Consider the following 21051-nt stretch of genomic DNA (forward strand, 5'->3'; position numbering starts at 1 on the left):
TAAAATAGGGATCTGTGAGGAGATTGGACAAATCTGCTGTGTCTGTATGGGAAACTGGTCAGTACTAACAGGAGTGATGTGAACTCATTTCCTCTTCCTGCAGTAAACTTATCCTATTCATATCATCTACTATTGTGTGTATATTAGCTGGCTGACCTCTAGAAAGCTTTTATAGATACAAGCTTCAGAAAGAATGTGTGATCCCTGTTTGCTTCCTGTCTATCTTACAATGATGCATCCATCAGCTCCAGAGAAAAACTGAATAAATTTGTGCTGCAATATTTGTGACCAGAATGTGAGCATACAATTAAACTCTAAGGCACATACAGTAAAACCCAACCCCTTCAGGTTAAGTAGAGACAGTTTTTCTAAGGCTGTCTAGACACAATGCCTGTGTACAAACGAATTTGGTTAGAAACAGACCAGCATCATCCAAAAGATGCTATTCTGCTATTGGGGAAATTGAAAGGATTTTTTTTTTGCTTTCAAGGGCAGGGAACTACCCTTTCCTGGTATAGTTGTCATTTCATGACATCATTTCAGATACTGCCTTTTCTCCTCTGAGACTATCCATTATTATTACTTAACTAAAACATGCCATCCTGAGGAAAAAAAACACCTCTTTACCTAGACTCTAATCTAAGGAAAAGTGGATATTAATCAGTGCAACTTCACTTTCTTTGTCTGGAGAATAACAAAAGCATACAGGAGAGGTGTTTAGTACAGACTGCAGTAAACATCAGTATGATGCTGAGAAGCGAGGTATGTACTGTTTTGGCACCCTGTAATGGAAGTGGACTGATGTTTTGTAAACCGTGGAAGAAGGTAGCTTGCATGAAGTGCACTGCTCTGACCCATGCATGCAGAGAAGAAGGGATGCTGAGGAAAAATGTGGGGTTTATAACCCAAACACATCTCAGAAAAAAGTGAAGTTTTATAATACAGGGTGCTACAATGAAGTGCAAACAAAAAAAAAAAAAAGGCAAAAACATTTATCTTCCTGCAGGGATGAGCACATGCTTAAGAAATTAGGGAAGCAAGTAATTTTTGAACATGTCAAATCTATCTACATCCAGGAAAATGCTTTGCTCCTATTGCCCTGGAGCAGTGGAGCTCCAGCACGGTGCACAGCAGGGTTTCCTGAACCAGAACCTCAGCGGAGCAGAGAGACCTGCCAGCAGCCTGTAGCTCTTTGACCAGGAGCAATGGCAGCCAAGCTCCCCCCTCACATGCAAAAGGAGCCTCTGGGGAGCACCAGTGACCAGGAGCGCTGCTGACAGGGCAGGCAAACGGGGCATGGTACGGCAGTGTGTGCAGCAGGGTCTGCAGGAAGGGCACTGGAGCCCTGCCACTTCAACCAGGGGTCAGTGGTATCCAGCAGTCAGAAATCCATGGCCTCTCCAAGCTCTGCACCTGCCATGACTGATGCAGCTCCCCAGACGTGGCAGCAGCGAGCACAGGTTTGGGAGTTGTGCCCAGGTAAAATAACTCCTCCACATACCGACAAAGCTCTGGCAGGTGGTGAGTAGAGTGAGGAGTATCAGGGTCATGGTTTGAAGTTCCTGCATTCCTGTGATATGGAGAATCCTCCTCATTCCAGCATTGCCCTGGGGTCAAGCAGAGAGACTGGGTGGGCATAATTTTTGTTGCTCTGTATAGAGTCACTGCCTCTTCCTTATGTATTAGAACGAGATTTGGGAAACCTTTGCATGGGTGCAGTCCTGCATATGCAATAAAACAACTAAAATGGGGGAAAAGAATGGGTTAGCAAATCTTAATCAATCTGTCAACATGGTGGCTCCTTGGATTAAAAAAAAAAGAGAAAAGGTGATTTCTCGGTTGAAAAAGACTGAAACTGTGATGTTAGAGAAGCTGTCACTGTCACCAGTGTCTTTAGAGATGCTGCTAGCTCCACCATGGTTCTCCAGGATGTGTAGAGAATAGCACCCAAAAGCAGCAAAGTTGATAACTTTAGATAATTTAGGACTACAGCCTTCAGGTTTGTATTAGTACCTATGACTTTTCATCACCCTGGGGCCAATCTGGGGAGGGTTTTCCAAAAGGAGTATAGACCAACATAGTTTTTTCCTGTCAATGTCAGTGGAGGTTTGGCTATTGCTAACTCTTGTAAATTTAACTATAGCTTGTGGTGCTTTTCAGTGATGCTGAAGGGCCATGAGTTCAGACATTCAGTTCCATACAACTTGGAGCCTGCAGGGCATTTGCTCACTTCATCTAGTCATCACTGGTGTTAATTAAAAAGGCAAGCCTTAACTTTAATTTTCTAGCGTTATGTTTAGGGTCCAACCCAATATTTTATTATCTTTCCAGCTTAATCTGTGAGTAATTTGTAATGCATTTTCCTTGCAAAGCAACATCTGTATGTTGTATTCTTTACATATCGAAGGGGTTCATAGTCCTGAGTGGGAATCCCTAGGGTACAGTTTGGCATCCTACACTGAAAAACATACCTTTTAGTCATTTCACTACTAGGTTTCAACTTAAATAGATGATCAGTGGTTTAAACAGCTGGATTTCAATGACTGTTTGCAACATGCCAGCCGCCAGCAAAGCAAGAAATTATTATATTGGGCCATGATTTACCTATTTGACCTTTGAGCATATGAGGATATAGCAGACATTGTCAGAATCAAATACAGTATGAAGTGCTGTCAAATATGAAACTTTTCTTGTTAGACTGTCAGATCTTAATATAGTACTGTCTGTTTTGAAAGCGGCAAAATGTCTGGTTTTTAAATGGCAAAAGCATTTTGGTTTTATCAGGATTTATCTGTCTAACCTAATTAAAGTAGACATAACTTACAAAGACAGCTGCATATAAAGCATGCTTGAAGAAAAGCAGAGGTGTGTAGTAATAACACCATAAAACTGAAAAGAGCACCATGGTGCTCTTTCAGTTAATCTGTGATATGGCCCTGGCAGTGATGCTCATAAGTGAAAGACGGAGCTTCGACATCTCCAGCTGTTCTTGTTTCCCTCCGCTGGTAATTCTTCAGTGGCTGCCGAGTTGGTGACTCAAGATAGGCAACAGCAAGCTGGCAAACCTCTGCTCACCTAAGCTGTCTCTGAATGGTTGTAGGGGTTGTTTCTCAGAGGCCTGCTTTTCTTTATGGCCTTGTGTCTCTGTAAGCTCTACTGGACCTGTGACATGGAATGAGTGCACCCATGAGGTGCTTGTTAAAATCAGTGGCAACAGGATGATGCACTTAAATTGGAAAGAGTCTGAGGACTCAGAGTGTTGACTGAGATCCACATTTCTCCCGAGGCTAAAAAAGAGACCAGGCTGGAAGATTTAGCTCTGTCTGCTGCTGAAACTTCTTGCCTGTTTCTGTCTGGCTCTGTGCTGTGCTGAGGTTTGGTTTGACCTAGTGCCTCTCTGGGATTTGGGACTATCATTATATTTGTTTTCCTGGCTGGGTTTTGATTAGTTCAATAGTTCTATGGGTTTGTTCTAACAGGATTCATAGGAAGAGACGGTAGCTTTTTTTCCAGAGACTTCATTTCCAGCTTTGTCTGATCTGTAAACTTCACTCATCACCAAGAAACTGCTGGAAACGGAGCATTAGCACTGGTGGTGATACATGTCAAAATGAGGTGGCTTTTATCTAGTGCACTGGACATGAACGATAGGGAAATTAATGAATTATGGTAATATACTTTTGAACTTCTGTAGTTTTGATTAAGAAGCTTCATCTTCACATTCTGAGCCCAGAGGAGATGATTAATGGAGGTGTATAATTGCCCACTAGTCTGTCATAAAAGCCTAAAATGTCCTTTCAAAAGACCATTAAGGGAAAGCTATGGAACATGGAAGTGCTTTCAGTTAAATTGGTTAATGTCAGTCACATATAGTTCACATAGCACCTACATTTCTTGGTGAATCTTTTTCACATTGCAATGAACTCAGAGCAGATCTCCAAGCAATAACCTGGTGTACAATTAGAGAGCCCAGTTCTCATCCACATCAATGTTTAGCAACTCCATTGGATTTGAATTCTTGAATTGCATTGGGCTGAATGTAATCAGCATGGTCACCACAAATGAACAGTTTAACAGGGAAAAAAACATTGTAAAGGTTGATGTAAAGGTATACACACTTTCAAAAGGGTCTGTGAAAACTGAGAAACATGTAACCAGTAGTGTGCAATGTCCACAATCAGTTATTTAGCATAGGTTTGATAAAGGCAAAAAGTGCAAGAGTGAAGTGCTACGATGTTTAAAGCTTGCATTCCAGGTCTTTAAAAATATAAGGTGAAACACAATGTTGTCATCTCAGGTAAACATCTCATGTTTTGTCTCTTACAGCATTTCTGTCCAGGCTTTCCAAAGAACAAAAACAAAAATGTGTATTGCATATCAGTTTATTCACCTTAATTCTTCCTATTTCTGCCAAGGTCCCTGGCTGTTTATAGCAAATTTGACAGAAGAGTAGTGCTTACTATTTTTCAGGCATTATGAGTATCATGGATACCTGTCATGTTACTGCCCTTGAGCAAAAGCTGCTGTACTGTTGTACTGTTGTTGTACTGTTGGCAACCTCTAATAGACATCAGGGAACCCATGTGTCAGTTTTGATACACACATCCACAGAAGCACACGTCATGTCTCAGTGATCATATAAAATTTCTGTATCAATGACACTGGTGAGACCAGTCAGTCTCCCCTCTGTGCCTGGCAAAATCTTGGAGCAGATTCTCCTGGAAGGCATGCTAAGGCACATGAAAAACAACAAGCTGCTTGGTGACAGCCAGCATGGCTTCACTAAGGGGAAATCCTGCCTGACCAATTTGGTGGCCTTCTATGATGGGGCTACAGAACTGATGGACAGGGGTAGAGCAGTTGATGTCATCTACCTGGACTTGTGTAAAGCGTTTGACACTGTCCCACACGAGATCCTTGTCTCTAAATTGGAGAGACATCAATTTGATGGATGGACCACTCGGTGGATAAAGAACTGGCTGGATGGCCGCACACAAAGAGTTGTTGTCAATGGCTCAATGTCCGGCTGGAGACCAGTAACGAGTGGTGTCCCTCAGGGATCGGTGTTGGGACCGGTCTTGTTCAACATCTTCATTGCTGACATGGACAGTGGGATTGAGTGCGCCCTCAGCAAGTTTGCCGATGACACCAAGCTGTGTGGTTCGGTTGATACCCTGGAGGGAAGGAATGCCATCCAGAGGGACCTTGACACACTTGTGAGGTGGGCTGATGCCAACCTCATGAAGTTTAACCATGCCAAGTGTAAGTCCTATACCTGGGTGGGAGCAATCCCAGGCACAGCTACAGGTCGGGCAAAGAAGAGATTCAGAGCAGCCCTGCAGAGAAGGATTTGGGGGTGTTGGTCAATGACAAAACGAACATGAGTCGGCTTCAGTGTGTGCTCGTAGCCCAGAAAGCCAACCGTATCCTGGGCTGCATCAAAAGGAGCATGACCAGCAGGTCGAAGGAGGTGATCCTGCCCCTCTACTCTGCTCTTGTGAGACCTCACCTGGAGTATTGTGTGCAGTTCTGGTGTCCTCAACATAAAAAGGACACGGAACTGTTGGAACAAGTCCAGAGGAGGGCCACGAGGATGATCAGGGGACTGGAGCACCTCCCGTATGAAGACAGGCTGAGGAAGTTGGGGCTGCTCAGCCTGGAGAAGAGAAGGCTGCGTGGAGACCTCATAGCAGCCTTCCAGTATCTGAAGGGGGCCTATAGGGATGTTGGGGAGGGACTGTTCATTAGGGACTGTAGTGACAGGACAAGGGGTAATGGGTTCAAACTTAAACAGGGGAAGTTTAGATTGGATATAAGGAAGAAGTTCATTACTGTAAGGGTGGTGAGGCACTGGAATGGGTTGCCCAGGGAAGTTGTGAATGCTTCCTCCCCGGCGGTGTTCCAGGCCAGGTTGGACAGAGCCTTGGGTGATATGGTTTAGTGTGAGATGTCCCTGCCCATAGCAGGGGGGTTGGAACTAGATGATCTTAAGGTCCTTTCCAACCCTAGCTATTCTATGATTCTATGGTATCAGTGATTATTTATAATAATAGTTGCTTTGCCCATATGGGTAACTTCCCTATGGTACTGGTTCTGCAGGTGTTGATCAGGCAGTTTTCCAGATCAACTTTCTCCTGAGACAGGGTGAAGTGTTAAGCAGAGAGGAATACTAATCTTGTCAGGTGTCATTTAGAGGGTGTCATTTGTTTTCACACTCAACCACGTATTGCCTTGCCTTGTAGGTGTCAGAAGGGCTCAAAACTTGGGAGGAGCCAGGGAGTTACCAAGGTGTTAATGTCAAGTAGAAGTCTGCTTTATCTTGTAAGTTTTCTCTGTGTTTAGGCTGATTTTTATGTTAATTAAACCCATGTTTACATTATTTCAGGCATGTTAGTCAACCATGGTCAGTTGTAAGTTTATGTGGTGGCTGTTGTTTTCAGTCCCTGGTTTTGATCCCTGTTGGTTTTTTTTGTCTTAAATTGACACTTTTTAACCAACTGCTTTTCTCAGGCTCTGATTGTGTAACATATTTGGTATTGACAGAAAGCAATCCACTTTTTTCTTAATTAGTGATGCTTAATCATTATTACTAGGAGCTATGCTTGTCAAACACACCCTTCCAGAGCAAAGATATGGTAGCCTTAAGAAAGCAGTGTCCTTACTTTCCTAAGGACCGTGACTAAGGAATTCCATAGCCTGGGCTTGCAATGGTGTTTTTATTCTTCTCCGCACCCATTTTAGATGTATAATTTTTTTTTCCCAGATATCACTGTATATATAACAACTCTTAAGTTTTCAGGGAAGTCCCCAAGAATGTTCCTATTGCAGGTGGATTCATCCTGGCTGTCAGGTGTGTTAAGCAGTTCTTAATCATTGCGACACACAACTTACTGACACTGTAGAGTACGACTCCTGACTCACTATTTGCACTGCTTAGACTGGGACAGGTATGAGACAAACTGGTTTACCTTATCACTTTTTTTATTTTCTGTTATGGCTATCCTTGCACCATTGGGTCAGGATGCATTTTCTTCAAAGCTGTCCTTCTCTTTATCACAGAGATTCTTAACTTCTACTTGCCTTTACATTTTTCCTTCTGAGTTTTTCTTTCAAAACATTTTGCTCAGAATGTAAGGTTTGAGAAATTAATTTTTCTGAGATACCACATATATAAACGTGTAAACCAGGAATTTTAGTAAATGTATTCCAATTGTTATACAGACTGTTTGTCCATATTGCATAAAATCAGGTTAAGATCAAGACTCTGAACTGAACCTTTAGTTCTGCTATAGATTTATGTTTATTGGAATTACCTTTTTTTTTGGGTGCAATACCTGTATGTTAGAGATGCTCACTACTAATTTTTAAGAAGCTCCAGCTCTTCTAGTGGCTGTAGGCCTTTCAGTATTTCCCTTCTGGGTTGAATCTATCACAGCTGCAGGCCTTTTTTAGCAGAATAGTGTTGTCTCAACGGGCTAGATGTGCCTCAAGCAAACTGTGGATTAGCATTTTTTTCTTACTGTTAAGCCTCGCCCTTGGACTTCATTTTCCAGGTCTGGATGGAAAGGAGATGAATCATGTTTGACAGTTTCCTTGCAGCAGCAGTGCTAGTAAGGTGGTGTCTGTGCCAAAGCGGCTATGATATTGTTGCAGACAGGGCAGTGCTATTTCACAGCAATTCGAATCTCCTGGGCTAGGTTTTGCAGGTCTGTTCTTCGGGCCATTCTGCCACTTGTAACTCAGGTACCCCCAAAAGCAGCAAGAAGTAATTACCTCTTCCCTAAGATGGGTCATTACCCTAAGTACTAAGTGTGGAGTGGTTTACATCCGCAGCAGCCTCGACAAATCCTCTTTCCTAACTTCATTCTTCTCACCCTAATGCTCGTTCAGACAGTGCCAGTTTGTGTTAAGCTTAGGAAGCAAAATGAGTCTTTTAAAGCAGAAGTGGCTTTGTGTGCCTGAAACATTCAGCCAGGACTGGTGTCTCATTGTTAGTAGGGAGAGTCCATGTTTATCTCATTACCGTCTGAGAATACATTTCCTGATTGCTGCATTGTGCTTACAGTTGGCAGTATTTCTGTCAGACGATTTCTATGAGCTTTACTCACTTCCTTTGAGTTTAATTCACAGATCAGTCATGCCCTCTCAAGGTTAAACCTATTTTGTCTGTCCCTTTGCAAACCAATTCTTCGCATTCTTCAAAAATTTAGCAACTGACAAAGTCACACTCCAACACAATACCCAGCAGCTGTGGGGATGGATTAAGGAATCTTAACTTACTTGTTTGTAATGCTGTTTTCAGGACATAAAGGTTTATTTCTGTCAGAACTACCAGCAAAGAGTAAATCACCCATTGAGACAAAGTCTAATATTAGCTTATATATAGGAAAAAGTGATTCTGGTGCCGTTTTTTTACTGAATTCATCTACTTACATCTAGTATTGTATCGCTTCATCTCCTCCTACCTGATAGTTGATAACTCTCCCTGTTCAACATGAATCCTAACCTCTCTTGGATGCCTACTCCTGTGGACTTGGCCAGCAAACCCATGCCACCTCATTTCCTCATCCATTTCTCCTCTCTCACTCTTGAACCTACAGCCAACCCTTCCTGACCTTTGTGTGTGCAGTGCATTAAATATCTCCTGTCCAGTCACTGTCTTTGCTTGCCTGAATGCCAGTTTCTTCTTGGCCTGCCAGCTGCCTGTGTGGTTCGCTGCAGCAGTTACTGTGTGCAGCTACACAACATCATTTCCTTTGGTCTGTCTCCTCACAGCACATCTCAGCTCCTTTCTCATGACTAACCCACTTAAAACTTGCAGTGCGTCAACTGCCCATTCTTTACTGTACCTCCTTGACCACTTCTACAGTCTTCCTTCTCTGACATCTGCGTGCATGGTAATATTGACTCAGTTATCCAAGGTCCTCTCCATGCTTGCAAGGCATCTCAAAAAACATTTGTAATGCCACTACAAACTGTATTTCAGTTCTTTCTCGAAAGTCAGCAGTGTCATTGATGTCTGCAAGAAATGCATTTTATTCACTCCTCCATAAAATTTTGTGAGAGATCTCACTTCTGCTAGAATGACCTAGAAATCTGGGGCAAACACAGTAATGGTAGGTTGAAAATACCCCCCAGATCTATGTTTTCAATCTGAAACCAGAAGTTTGGCACCTAACGTGAAAAGCAATAATTTTCCATTGTAAACCATGGTGGTTTTCTTTTAACCTATTTTAAAATGGTGCTCTTGTTTCCTTTTTAACCTAAACTAACATGATCTCTGTCAGTAGTGCTTCACTTGTGTATGATCTCTCACCTTTCCACCCCATCATTTGTGCCTCTCTCTTTCTGAGTTATGAATTAATCAGGATACAGACAGGTTGCTCATAGCACCTGAAATATTTCAAGACTTATAGAACTATAAATTATCCTTGTAGATGGTTAATCATAGGAAAAACATATTAGGGCATGTTTAAAGTAGAAGACTTTTCATTGAAAAGGCTTCTCATTGAAGGATAAAGATGGAATCAAAAATTCCCTGCACGGCTGAGAATTTGGGTGATCACGTTAGTTAAGCTGTTTGGGTAATTTTAATTTGGGAATTGTATGTAGCGCTGGAAGTGAGCAGCACCTGGTATTGCTCTGTTTTTTGTGCATGGGAGAGGAGACAGGGATAGACAGAAACAAGCCGTATTCAGAAGGCAATGAAGAACCTGTGCATACCCAAGGTCTCTTGCAGCTATGGAGTCACCCCATGTTGTAGGCTGAGAGCCCAGAAGGTCTTTGAAAGAGAGAGGTGGTTTTTCAGAGAGCCTTTTGGAGTGCACAGGCTGTGTACTGGGACTTCTGCAATGGCAGGTCAGTAAGAGGCTAGTTCAGGAGCAAAGCGTCCTCCCTGCTGGCCAAACTTCCCAGGAATGTACCTGGGAATGGTGCTGTCCTGCCAAGAGAAACTGGTCACTGGGAGTCCAAAGTTTGCTCTCAGGATTTGCCAAGAAGTCCAAAGCCCTCTCAGGATTTGCTGGGAATTGGCTGGATTAAACCCACAGGTACTTTATAACCACTGAAGTTACACATGGTGGAGGGCTGCAGCAGACTGCTATGGCAGCTCTAGTGCAAAGCCTATGAGATTTACTTGAGGAGCAGATAAGGCCATAAGTTACCTGTTCTCATAACCCTGTCACCTTGAACATCACATTTGATGTCTGTGTTCTGCCTGTCCAGAATTCAGGGGAAAAGCCACAAAGCCAGAATGGGTGAGTGGATATGCAGTCCTCATGAGATGTGCTTTCATGGTCTATCTGTTCTTGTCTGTCTGTGTCTCACAAAAGGAACAGGCAGGTAAGTGATGGACATAGTCATCTTTACAAGCTTTGTTTACATTTCACCAAATGAATTCAAAAGATCAGGGAAAGAAAATGTGCAGCTTTTAAACTTCTGATGTACACTGAAGGCCAGGTGTATGTGGTAGATTTATCAATTAACTTCAATGGCAAAAACCCAAACAAAATGCACACAAAACCTCACAAACAATAAGTTGACAAAACTCTGCCTGGGAAAAAGCCAACGCTCACGTATTTCACGAGACATGACACAAGTCCTTCAGAAATTGCTGTCTGTCTCATGAAGAGACAGGATTTTCTAAAGCTTAAGTAAGAAAGAGAGTCTGTAATTTGTCTTTCATTTTACTTTATTCAGTACAAATGGAGACAACAGAAGAGAATCTTGGTTAGCTGCAGTCAGTGAATCCAAACTGAATTACACAAACCGAAAGTCCAACACCTGGTTTTCTAATCCATAGAAGAAAAGGGATCTCTCAAAGCTGGTTGATCTGCCATCTGGCAGCTATTTCCTGTATTTGTCTCTAATACTGGGCTTATTTTTGCTGGCACATTTCCAGAGTCGAATAAAGGAATTTATGATGAATATTTTCACTTTTACCATTATTTTCACTGCAAGGAACTTTTAAACCGTACGTTTTTAAAAAGCCTGTAAAGGTTTCCTTTCTTGCTTTAGTTTTGGTCAGCAAAAATTACAGACAAAAGGTTTTAGGTATTTTTTTCTGAAAGTTGCTGATATTTTTAGATCAGTGGCAGGACTTTTGCTGCTCCTCTTGATGTCCCTGTGATCTGATTCGGCTTTGAGTCTCTTCCTGTTCCCTTCCACAATGTCCCACCTGATAGGTCTTCACTTGAAGATAAAGTCATTTGCTGCTAGCAAAACTGTGAGTAATAATGAGTGAGAATACTGGGAAAGAGCTTAACCATCCCTTCCTCCTAACTTCGGGGCGGTTCTCAAGTATTTAGTAAAAATTCTGCTCCTTTTTTCTTTGTTCTTCCCTTCCTCTTGTAATTTTCTTTTTTGTTGTTGTTGTTTGGTGTTCTGTTAAGTGAATTAATTTTCTGAAGTAGTTGGTTTCCATGTGATGATGGCAATAGAACTTAATGCTTACTGCTTTTCTGTGTTTCAGGAGGTGATTGTGAAAGCCTGGAGGCTGAGGCTGGATAGAGGGACTCATGTCAGTGACTGGAGAGTCCTTGCTGGAGAATGCCCTGCACTTGGGTGCCTCCCTATCTTGATGTGCAAGGCTTAGTCTTCTCACTGCAGCTCTAGGGCAGAGTCTTTGTACAGCTGATGCAGCCTCAGTTCTGGTAGGGACCTAGTGTGCTGCTTCATCAGAAGTAGTTGGTTAAGAGTTGGAGAGAGAAAAGGTGAAAGAAGAAGAAAAGTTAGGATGACAGTCTGGTCCGTTTGTGTTGGTGTACACCTCAGCATATGCTGAGGTGAAGGTCTGCTGCAATGTCATGTCTAAAGAGGGGACAGCGGCTGTCTGTTATGCGAAATGTCCTGAGACGTTATTGTGAGGCTTGCTTGGCTGTAGAGAATTGCTTCCCTCTTTCACTTCTTCCAATTACTATTTCCTAAAAAAGACACCAAAGGCAAATTTTGAAGGTGAATAACCAGCCTTTTGTGTATGTAACTAGTGTAATTTACTGACCAGGGAAACAGCAGGCCACATAGTAGACAGAAAAAGAACTGAGCAGTGGCTGCTGTAAGCTGAATAGTAAAGTATAGCAAGTGCTTTGCGGGTTACCGGGGGTGTTAGCATGAGTATGAGACCTGCTGTGGCACCAGATATAGGCTTTTGACCTTGGAAATGAGACAAGGACCTCAAGCCACAGGTTATTCACCCTGAAGTAGGGAGAACACCTGTGCAATATATCTTGTTTCTTCCTGAATACTTTAATATCACATTTCCTCAATGTCTGCTTTTTGGTTTCCATAGCTCATACTACAGAAGGCCTGAATACAACCTACCAGGAGCATATATTTGAAGCTTGTAAGGTAAGTAAGTTAACAAACTCACTTGCCTGCCTCTAAGAGCATCACCCAAGTGGGTCTATAATTACACTGATGCTTGCCCTGCCTTTTCTGGGTGTGCCTTGGTATTGGAGCAGTGAGCACTGGGAAGTCACTGTTCAGCCATGAGCTGGTGACAGGGAAGGAAGGTGACTTTGTCAAGGTCACTGAGTCAGCTTATGGCTGTACTTCTCTCACCCACTTGTCTTTTAAATCACTGATGAGCAAGTTTTTCATAGCACCGAGATTCCTCGACTTCACTCTGTCCTGTGAATAGCTGAAAATTGTGCTTGCAGAGTGAAGGCAATGGGCACAATTTCCAGATTTTGTTTGCACAGTGGTGCTTATCTGTGTGACAGCTGCCTGGGTCCTCAGCAGAACATTTGCTTTTCTTGCGAACTCACACCTCCTTCCCCCATCCCTTGCCTTTGCTTGTACAGAGCAATCAAATAAAAAAAGATCTTACGCAGTTGACAAAAAAATCAAGTATTTGTTCACAAAACATTTGAAAAGTCTTCCTTCAGGGTGTCTGCTCAGGGCTTGTTAATTAGGGGAGTAATGATGATTTCAGAGCCAACCCCCAATCTATTCATAAATTGTGTTGCAATTCCAGTACGGAAAAGAAGATCCATTTTGCCCCAGTGCTTGCTCATTATTTCACTCTCAAAGATATTCCATTTGTTTCAACGCTGATGTTGCAAAACAATACCCTTTAAGCTAATTGCTGTTGGAAAGGAAAGGCTCACTTTACAGTCAATGGTTTTGATGCTTTGGGTTGTTCAAGTCAGAATCTGCCTCTGTCTTGCCTTGATTGACAGGACACTTTCTATATATTTAAGCAATTAAGCAACCCAGTAGCAACCACTGGGGAGATCTACTGAGCACAAAACTGATTAAGATCACTGTGTAGGTCTCCTGCTGCTCACTCTGACTTCCTGAAACACCATCTGCAATTTGAAGCTGCAAAAGGAGATCTGACTCCAAGAAGTTAGGTGAGTGTGCTTCTGTGTTTGCTCCATGTCATGGCTCTGGCTCGTGAATAAAGAAGCAGGTTTTGCTAAAGTGGCAAAGAATAAATATTCAATTTGTTCTGAAGTTTGCCTTTTCTGGTTGCAGATGTCTGCTTTTAAAAATAAGGAACATTCACCTTTTTTTGCCCTGTTGAAGCTTAAGTATAAACAGACTGTTTTTCAATCACGTACAAGACTATAGTGTATGCATGGCAACATATATTGAAGCAAAATTCATGTGCTAATCTAAAACTGTATTTGGCAAATTTAAAGGATTTGGTTTAACAGAACCCTGGGGACTCAAACATCAGTCAGGTGAAAGGCAAGACAAACTCATTCAACTTAAATCTGTCCATCTGAGGATACAGGCCAATGCACACAAGTCTGTGTGCCTCATGCAGTACCTGACTTTCTCAAAATTAAATGTCAAGTCTGGGATTCTAGGTGGACGTTTTTAAATGCAGTGCAATTATGTGAAGCAGAAAATGGATCTTGTGGCTTAGAGATACTTCCCAGCTCTTTTTGTTTTCTGACAGAGGAAGTTTTCCAAAGGGACTGGTTACATTCTGCACTGAGACAGAAAGGCAGCAAGTATCAGAGGGACTTGGCTGATACTGGGCTCAGAGAGTGTGAGGAGTTTAAGCCTTGGTCCCTCGTTCCTGTGCTCCCTTGTCTAAAGAGTTCCATTCACCAGTTTAGCAGCCTTGCTTGGGTCTGAGCTGGCTGGTAGGGCAGTGTGTGCAGGAAAGACTCCCAGGCTCTCTGACTGCAGTCCTGGGAGTGGACCAGCACCAGTCCAGTGCTCAGGGTATTGGTAATGACAACTCCAGTAACACTTTTGGGAGGTGCTGAGATTATAGCACAAGTTCAGGGATGCTTGGCTCCTAACTTAGGCTAAAAGGTGAGTGGGATAAATCCAGAATTAAGTGCCTGAGTCAAAATGCTAGTGCTACATGCATACTGAACCTTAATGAATGCATGATGCTGCAGCTGCGCTGCCTTCCCCCTGTGCAGCAAAGCAGGGAACCTATTACCTCCCATAGGTGTGCCTGACAGACGGACAGAGCCCTTCCAGACTGACCTGCCAGGGCCACTACTGTCAGGGACTTCAGCCAACAACGTGTGTGTGCACTGAGAGAGAAGCCAAACGCCTACCTGCCTAGTGCAAGCTCAGGGCAACCCAAGTGGGATAGTAGGAAAGGTTATCTGCAAAGTGAACTTGCAATATAGAGATTTCTGTGGGCACTGGGTGGTGGCTTTTTCACTTCCAGGCAAAACCCACTGCTCTGCAGGGAAAGTCTGCAAGCTGATGTATTCTCTTACAGACATTTTCACTAAGACTTTCCACTTTTGGGTGAAGTGGTAGGTGGCCCCTTGTTCTTACATCTGTCCATCTTCTCTTGGGCAGAATGAGGATGGGCAATAGCATGTCTGAGGGGAGGAAGGGCAGCCCCAGCTTGAGCTGAGCCTGTACATTTGTACTTGAACTGTGCTGGCTCTTCCACCCCTCTGATTCTCTCCCTTTTGCCTCAGCATGAAGCTCCACCACCAGCTGCTGGGCGCTGTGCTTCTCCTGCTGCTGGCTGGCTGTGGCGGCGTGCTCCAGACCTCTGCCATCGACCTGCGGACCTTCATTGGCTGTGCTGTGCGCGAGTTCACTTTCCTGGCCAAGAAACCTGGCTGCAGGGGGCTGCGGGTGACAACGGATGCGTGCTGGGGACGCTGCGAGACCTGGGAGGTGAGGTTGTGCCGGCGCTGAGGGGGGCTGGCTGGCACCAACATCCCTGGGTACTGTGCTTCCCCATAGGTGATATATAGTACAGGTGCTTCCCCACCTAAGAAAAGAAACCCACCCAACATTAAGCAGCTTGCAGCTATATACTAAACAGGCAAACTCGTCCCGCTCCACAACCACCTCGCTACCACTGCCAGCAGTGTTTGCTGTCAGTTGTTCCCTCCCTCCTTCCACTGCCTCAAGGGGGCATGTGATGATATTAATGAAGCAGTTACGTAATACTCTCATTATGCAATTTGAAAGCCTCTTGCAGCTTGAACACTTACGGAGAGAAGGTCTTTGTTCCTTTACTGGAAGAAATTCCTTTGAGATGAAGATGGAGCTCCCAATTGATGGGTAATAGATTTTATTCCAAAAAACAAATCGCAAAGATAATGTCTGCTTCTAATTCAGTCCCGTTTTAAATCACAGCCCTGTATAAATATGAAGTGGTTATGTTTTGGGAGCATACGGGGGGGGGGGGGGGGGAGAAAAAAGCATAAGTTCCTCTACACATACTTCAGAGAACAAGTTTCTGACGGTCTTTGCCCTTCTGCCACTGGAATGCTCAAGGGGCTAGTCCCCATTTAATTTGTTCAGGGAACTCTCTCGTGACTCCAGAGGGATTTCATCCACATGAAGACAAGGACCCTGTAAGTGACCACGGGAGGATACATGGTCTTACGCCAGCTCTAACTGCCCTTTTCACTGCCTGCTAGGGTAAGGGGAAAGGCCAGCAGTGGCTAGATTGCCCTGATGGGGTGAGGTTCCTTCAAGGGACTTCTCATCACCTTGTTCCCCCTACTCTGAAGCTCCTCTGGCAGCACAGACATTGCAGACTTTCTTAGTGTACTTCAACACCGCTGGCATTTAGTTAAGCTGAACACATCCAGTTGTAGGCTCAACAGCTTCTAGAAAGCACCATGATGTATGTGGAGGGGGCTGTTGGGAAGAGGGATGCTGTTTGAATATCTTCTTGCTGAGATGTTGCATTTGTTCTTTTCCATGCTATCATTCTTGGTTCCCAGGGCAGGCTCTTTACACAGCACAGGGTGAAAGAAAGAATAAATTTAAATGTCTCCTGGTTGTGTTACCTTATGCTGTGTCCCATCTCACAAGTGAGTAGACTCCCATTCCTGTGTGTTCTGCCTCTTCTTGGAGTCTTTGGAAAATGGGTGCCCCTGTCAAGGAAAAACTCACTTTTCAGCAAAAGCAATGCCACTGTGGTACCACTTGGCAATGGGGGCTTCAGGACTTTCAGGCTCCCATTTTCTCTTGATGTCTGAGGTCTCTGGCCAAGCTGTTTTTCTCATGAGGAACTGCAGACTTCCAGGCTGGCTGCTGTGCCAGGTTCATCCCCCATGGTGTACTTCCATCGGGTGTTGTGGGATGCACAGCCTGACTGGGAAGACAGGTCTGTCTGAGAAAAAAACAGCCATTTGACACTTGGATGCATCTCTACTCTTAGGCAGCTTGTGCACAGGGAAGGGTTTCCAGCAGAATGCATTTTCTTTGGTGGACAATCAATCCTTTTGGAAAAAAGTAACTGCTTTTGGCAAACATGAGCATTTGGTTGAAACACTAATATTCTCCTGAAAGCCAGCTTTTTGGGTAGGCTTTTGTCTTCCTTCAAGCAGCTTTAATTGGAGCTTTATGTTTTAAACAAAGAGAAACATGCACATACACCCACTTTCCTCCATGGCAGGGCTCCAAGAAGCAAGTCTTGAAAGATGTAGCCTAAAACTTATTTACATGGTCCCTTCCACCTGATCCAGTGGCTCCCCTATTTACACTAAATCCCCCTGAGGAAACTGGAACACCAGATGTTTGTCTTGCTGCTTGTCTGAGGCCAGTATTCCTCCCTCACAGAAACCGGTGCTGGAACCACCTTACATTGAGTCTTACCACCGTGTCTGCACCTACAATGAGACAAAGATGATGACAGTGAAGCTGCCCAAGTGTGCCCCTGATGTGGATCCCTTCTACACCTACCCTGTGGCCATCCGCTGCGACTGCGACATCTGCTCCACTGCCACCACTGAATGTGAAACTGCCTGAGCTCTCCTTTCCCATGTCAAGTGAGGAGAGGCCAGCTTCTTCTCCGGCTTCTTCTCCCTGGTACCTCCAACATTACAGAGGGTGTAACTATGACAGTCAAGGATTTGATGATACCCTTTAATGATCTTAATGGTTAACTTTTCTGGGCAGATGAGGCTTAACCCCACTCCTCATGCTGTTCAAAGCATTACTGCTGTAGAAATGTAGTGCACAGCCTTATAATAGCAAATCCTGTGGTAAAAAATGAGGGAGGGGGGAAAAAGAAAAAAAAAAGGTGCCGTTTCCCTTCCTTAGAGGCTTTTCACACTGTGTGACCTTTTTCCATGCACAAAGCGCACATGGACCTAACAGTCACTAGGGGAGGGGGGGAAGCAGACCGCAGAGGCATCACCACCTCTGTAACAGCTTCTTTATTCATGTCAGGTTTTATTTCCTTCCCAGTAATGTAGATGCAATTACTAATATCTCCACCACCTCACCCCCGCCATTAGTTTTTCTTACCCTGAGGTCTATCAGGAGTAGCAGCCAAAGACAGAGCCTTAAGGCCAATGAAATGGAAATGGATACCCAAATTGCTACCTTGAAATCAGTGTGAATGCATACTCAGCCCTGACTTAACAAAGCACTTCAGCTCATGTTTAAGTGTTTTGCTTAATATCAATGGACTTTTACAGTTAAGCACATATTTCAGTGATTTGCTTAATTGGAGCTATATTGTTGAAAAAAAAATTGCCTTACCAAAGTCAAATCCTTGGAAAAAAAAACCCAACACATTAAATCTGCAGAACCAAAAGCATGTATCTTCCCACCTGCTTTTGTCCAGGGACAGAGGGAAACTGACTCCACGTAGAATCAGTGAGACTCTGCAGAGCCCAAGGAGTCTTTCCTGACAGTTTCCAGAGTCAGAGGGACCAAGACAAAATATGATGATTGTGGTTTGGGTTCAACGAGCCAGCCCCTGGCTGAGCTGGTGGGAAAGGGGGCTGTGAAGGGTGGTCTCACACTTCCCTGTGCTGCTCAGCTCCATGGAGACCTGCTCCTCTGTGGCTGCACACAGAGCTTGTGAGCAGTCAGATGTGCTCACAGGAAAGCTGTGGAATGGCCAGTAATGTGGCCAGGGTGGGTGAGACAAGCCCAGTTAGGAAAGAGAGCAAACATGCCAAAAGATGGTTCACACCTTCTCAGACCATTTACAGACTAGGGGACACCTGGGAGCTGCTGCAAGAGCCCTGTGGTCACCACAGCCACGTAAGTTGCCTTTGTGCTCTGGTTTCCACCTGCAGGAGGACAGATCCATATTCATCCCTCATCCTCCCCTGAATAAAATGGGAAATTATGTGAAAGGAGGAAGAGTTGCCAAGTGGGAGAGGTTCCAAGGAGATTACAAAACAAAGACACCTTCTCAGATAGCCATTAGGAGAGAACTGTTGCTGAGACTAATGTCTGCACCTGCCTTCCCTCAATTAAGTGTCTTGTCTTCTAGATGCAGTCACATTCATTTCCAGGGTTTCATGCTGAAAACTCCCCCAAGTGTTCTGTCCTCATTGAGACAGATTTAATTTAATCTCTAATTGATTAGTTGCTGACTTTTTTTTGTCTGTGGAGCTGTAAAAGCTGCACTATAGTTGAGTAGTGTTGTGGTTTAAACTAAGTCAGCCATAAATCACACAGTCACGCTCTCACTTCCCCCCTTTTTGCCTCCCCCTGCTCCCGGAGGAATGAGAAGGAGAATCAAAAGAATGCAACTCCCATGGGTTGAGATAAGAACAGTTTAGTAACTAAGGTATAACACAAACCACTGCTGCTACCACTAATAATAATGATGATAAAGGAAATAACAAGGGAAGAGAATACAACACCTCAGCACTGTGGCGCTATCAGCACCGTTCCCAGGCCGAAAGTCAAAAACACAGCACTACACCAACTACCAAGAAGGAGAAAAATGACTGCTACTGCTGAACCCAGGACAAGTAGGAAAGAGGTGACTTTATCACTCTGCCTTCCCTAATTCTGAATAGAGTGCTGTGTCAAACAGCAGCAGCACTAGTTTTCTGCTGATGGATTTAACTGCCCTTTAAGATGTTCTTGTGTTCTGTTTCAAATCGCACCTCACGATCCTTCTGATCTTGTTACTCTTCTAACTGGTATCACAATTATTATGGGAGACCTACCAAATATTTTTTGTCCTTTGTAAACCTCAACATTGTAGTATGAAAGCAATTTAAAGCAAATTGATATTTATTTATGTGTAAAGATTTCTTACATAGAATATGTATAAGCTCCGACAAACTCTTTGCCAGAGCCGTGAACACCTGCAAAACATCTCCTCAATGCTGATATGAAGTCATTTCCTTCACTGGACTTCTCTCATGGAGTCTGGATGTGATAGCATCAGGATTAGAAGTAGGGTTAGAAAGTGGCAAACTTCTTTCCTTTGCAGCCAATAGGAAATATGGGCTCTACCCAGATATGGTGAGACAGTGGGAACCTCAGCAAGTGCTCAGAAGAAAACTCTGCAGAGTGTGAAAGAGGGTTTTGACTGATGCAGTAGCAGCTAAACTGGAGGGTGGAAGAGTGGGAAGGATGTATTGACTGAAACCATGCTAACACTTCTGGATGGTCTTTTAAGGAGGAAAGCAAAAGTGAATGGAGATGCTGTGGATTTGCTGTGGGTGACAAAAGTACAGCCAATGCCAGAGCCCACTAGGTTATTTGACTGGTGCATATCCCATTTCATCCAGATACGCTGGATTCCCACAAGTGACTTTCAAAGAGCCAGCACCATTCCTGCTGCTTGTGTGTCCAAACCAGGGGCCTTTTTTCCAGAATTTATTACACTACTAAGTCTTCATTCTGTTCAATTCCCACCAGTTTTAATACTTGCAACAAGGCCTTTTAGCTTTCACACCCTTTTTGCTGCAGCTGGAATGGCATGTTCTGCTCAAAATTTACAGACAGTCAACATAGCCCACACATTTCAAAGCATGAGAATGCCCTTTCCAGGCAACCTTCATCTCCTTGGGGGCTCCTTGGGGGGCTTTTAATGCTCTTTAAAGCCACAGATTTAAATCTCAACATCCTCCCTGTCCAAAGCAATTAAACAGCCCTCAAACAGCTGTCTCTGGTGGATGAATTTGCAAGGGGTGTTTGCTATAGAGACTGCCACGTCCCAGATATTTTGTCTCCTGTGAAAGCTCTTACTGTGCTTTTGTAGCACTTTGGTTGTCCCCTTCACCAGGACACTGCCCACTAGCACCAAACAAAAATCCTCACATACTGCAATGTGGAGCTCTTAAAAGTGTCATTTGCTACTGCACAGTTAATCTGGCATGAACTGAACTATGTAAAAGTAAGGGAAGGAAATTTTGCTCTACATGTATAAGGTGAACTTGACTTGCCTGGGAGAATTGTATCTTGCAAAGCAACGAGTGAGAGAGAATCTCCTATGCAAAGTCTCAGTATTGAACCATTCACAGCTCTGCAGCCCCGTCTTGGAATGCCTGCTGCAGTGAAAAGTTTTGTGTAAGGGAGATGGCTTTATCTGCCTGCTCAGGAAGGAGAAGGTGGATATACGAAGCCATGACTGTGCAGCTTAGGGACTGCACTTGGCTCTTGGCTCTGCCATAAGCATCCCAGGTGAATAGGGAGAAATCGGTGGATTTTTTTGTGGCTCGGTTTCCCTTCTGGTCAGTGGGATTGATAATAAAGCTATTATTTTCCTCCTGGTGTGTTTTGGAATGTGTAGATTGTCAGGTTGCTTGTAATGAGTCATATCTGTATCCTGCACAGCACTCAGTTTCTCAGGCTTGTTGTCACTCTTTTAACTTGAGCATCAATAGTCACAGTCAT

The 21051-nt window shown here is 43.8% G+C and overlaps 1 protein-coding gene across 1 annotated transcript; it reads left to right on the forward strand.

The window, feature by feature from the left end:
* Positions 1-14617: 14617 nt before the first annotated feature.
* On the forward strand, positions 14618-17399 carry GPHB5 (glycoprotein hormone subunit beta 5). The gene is made up of 2 exons (XM_061464304.1): positions 14618-15108; positions 17014-17399. Exons 1-2 carry the CDS (start codon positions 14905-14907, stop codon positions 17200-17202), a joined length of 393 nt encoding a protein of 130 aa, XP_061320288.1. The 5' UTR covers positions 14618-14904; the 3' UTR covers positions 17203-17399.
* The last annotated feature ends 3652 nt before the right edge of the window (positions 17400-21051 follow it).

This window comes from Pezoporus flaviventris, unplaced genomic scaffold, assembly GCF_033815535.1.
Source record: "Pezoporus flaviventris isolate CSIRO_AGI_PZ_B2104156 unplaced genomic scaffold, CSIRO_AGI_Pfla_v1 ptg000036l, whole genome shotgun sequence".
Taxonomy (NCBI): Eukaryota; Metazoa; Chordata; class Aves; order Psittaciformes; family Psittacidae; genus Pezoporus; species Pezoporus flaviventris.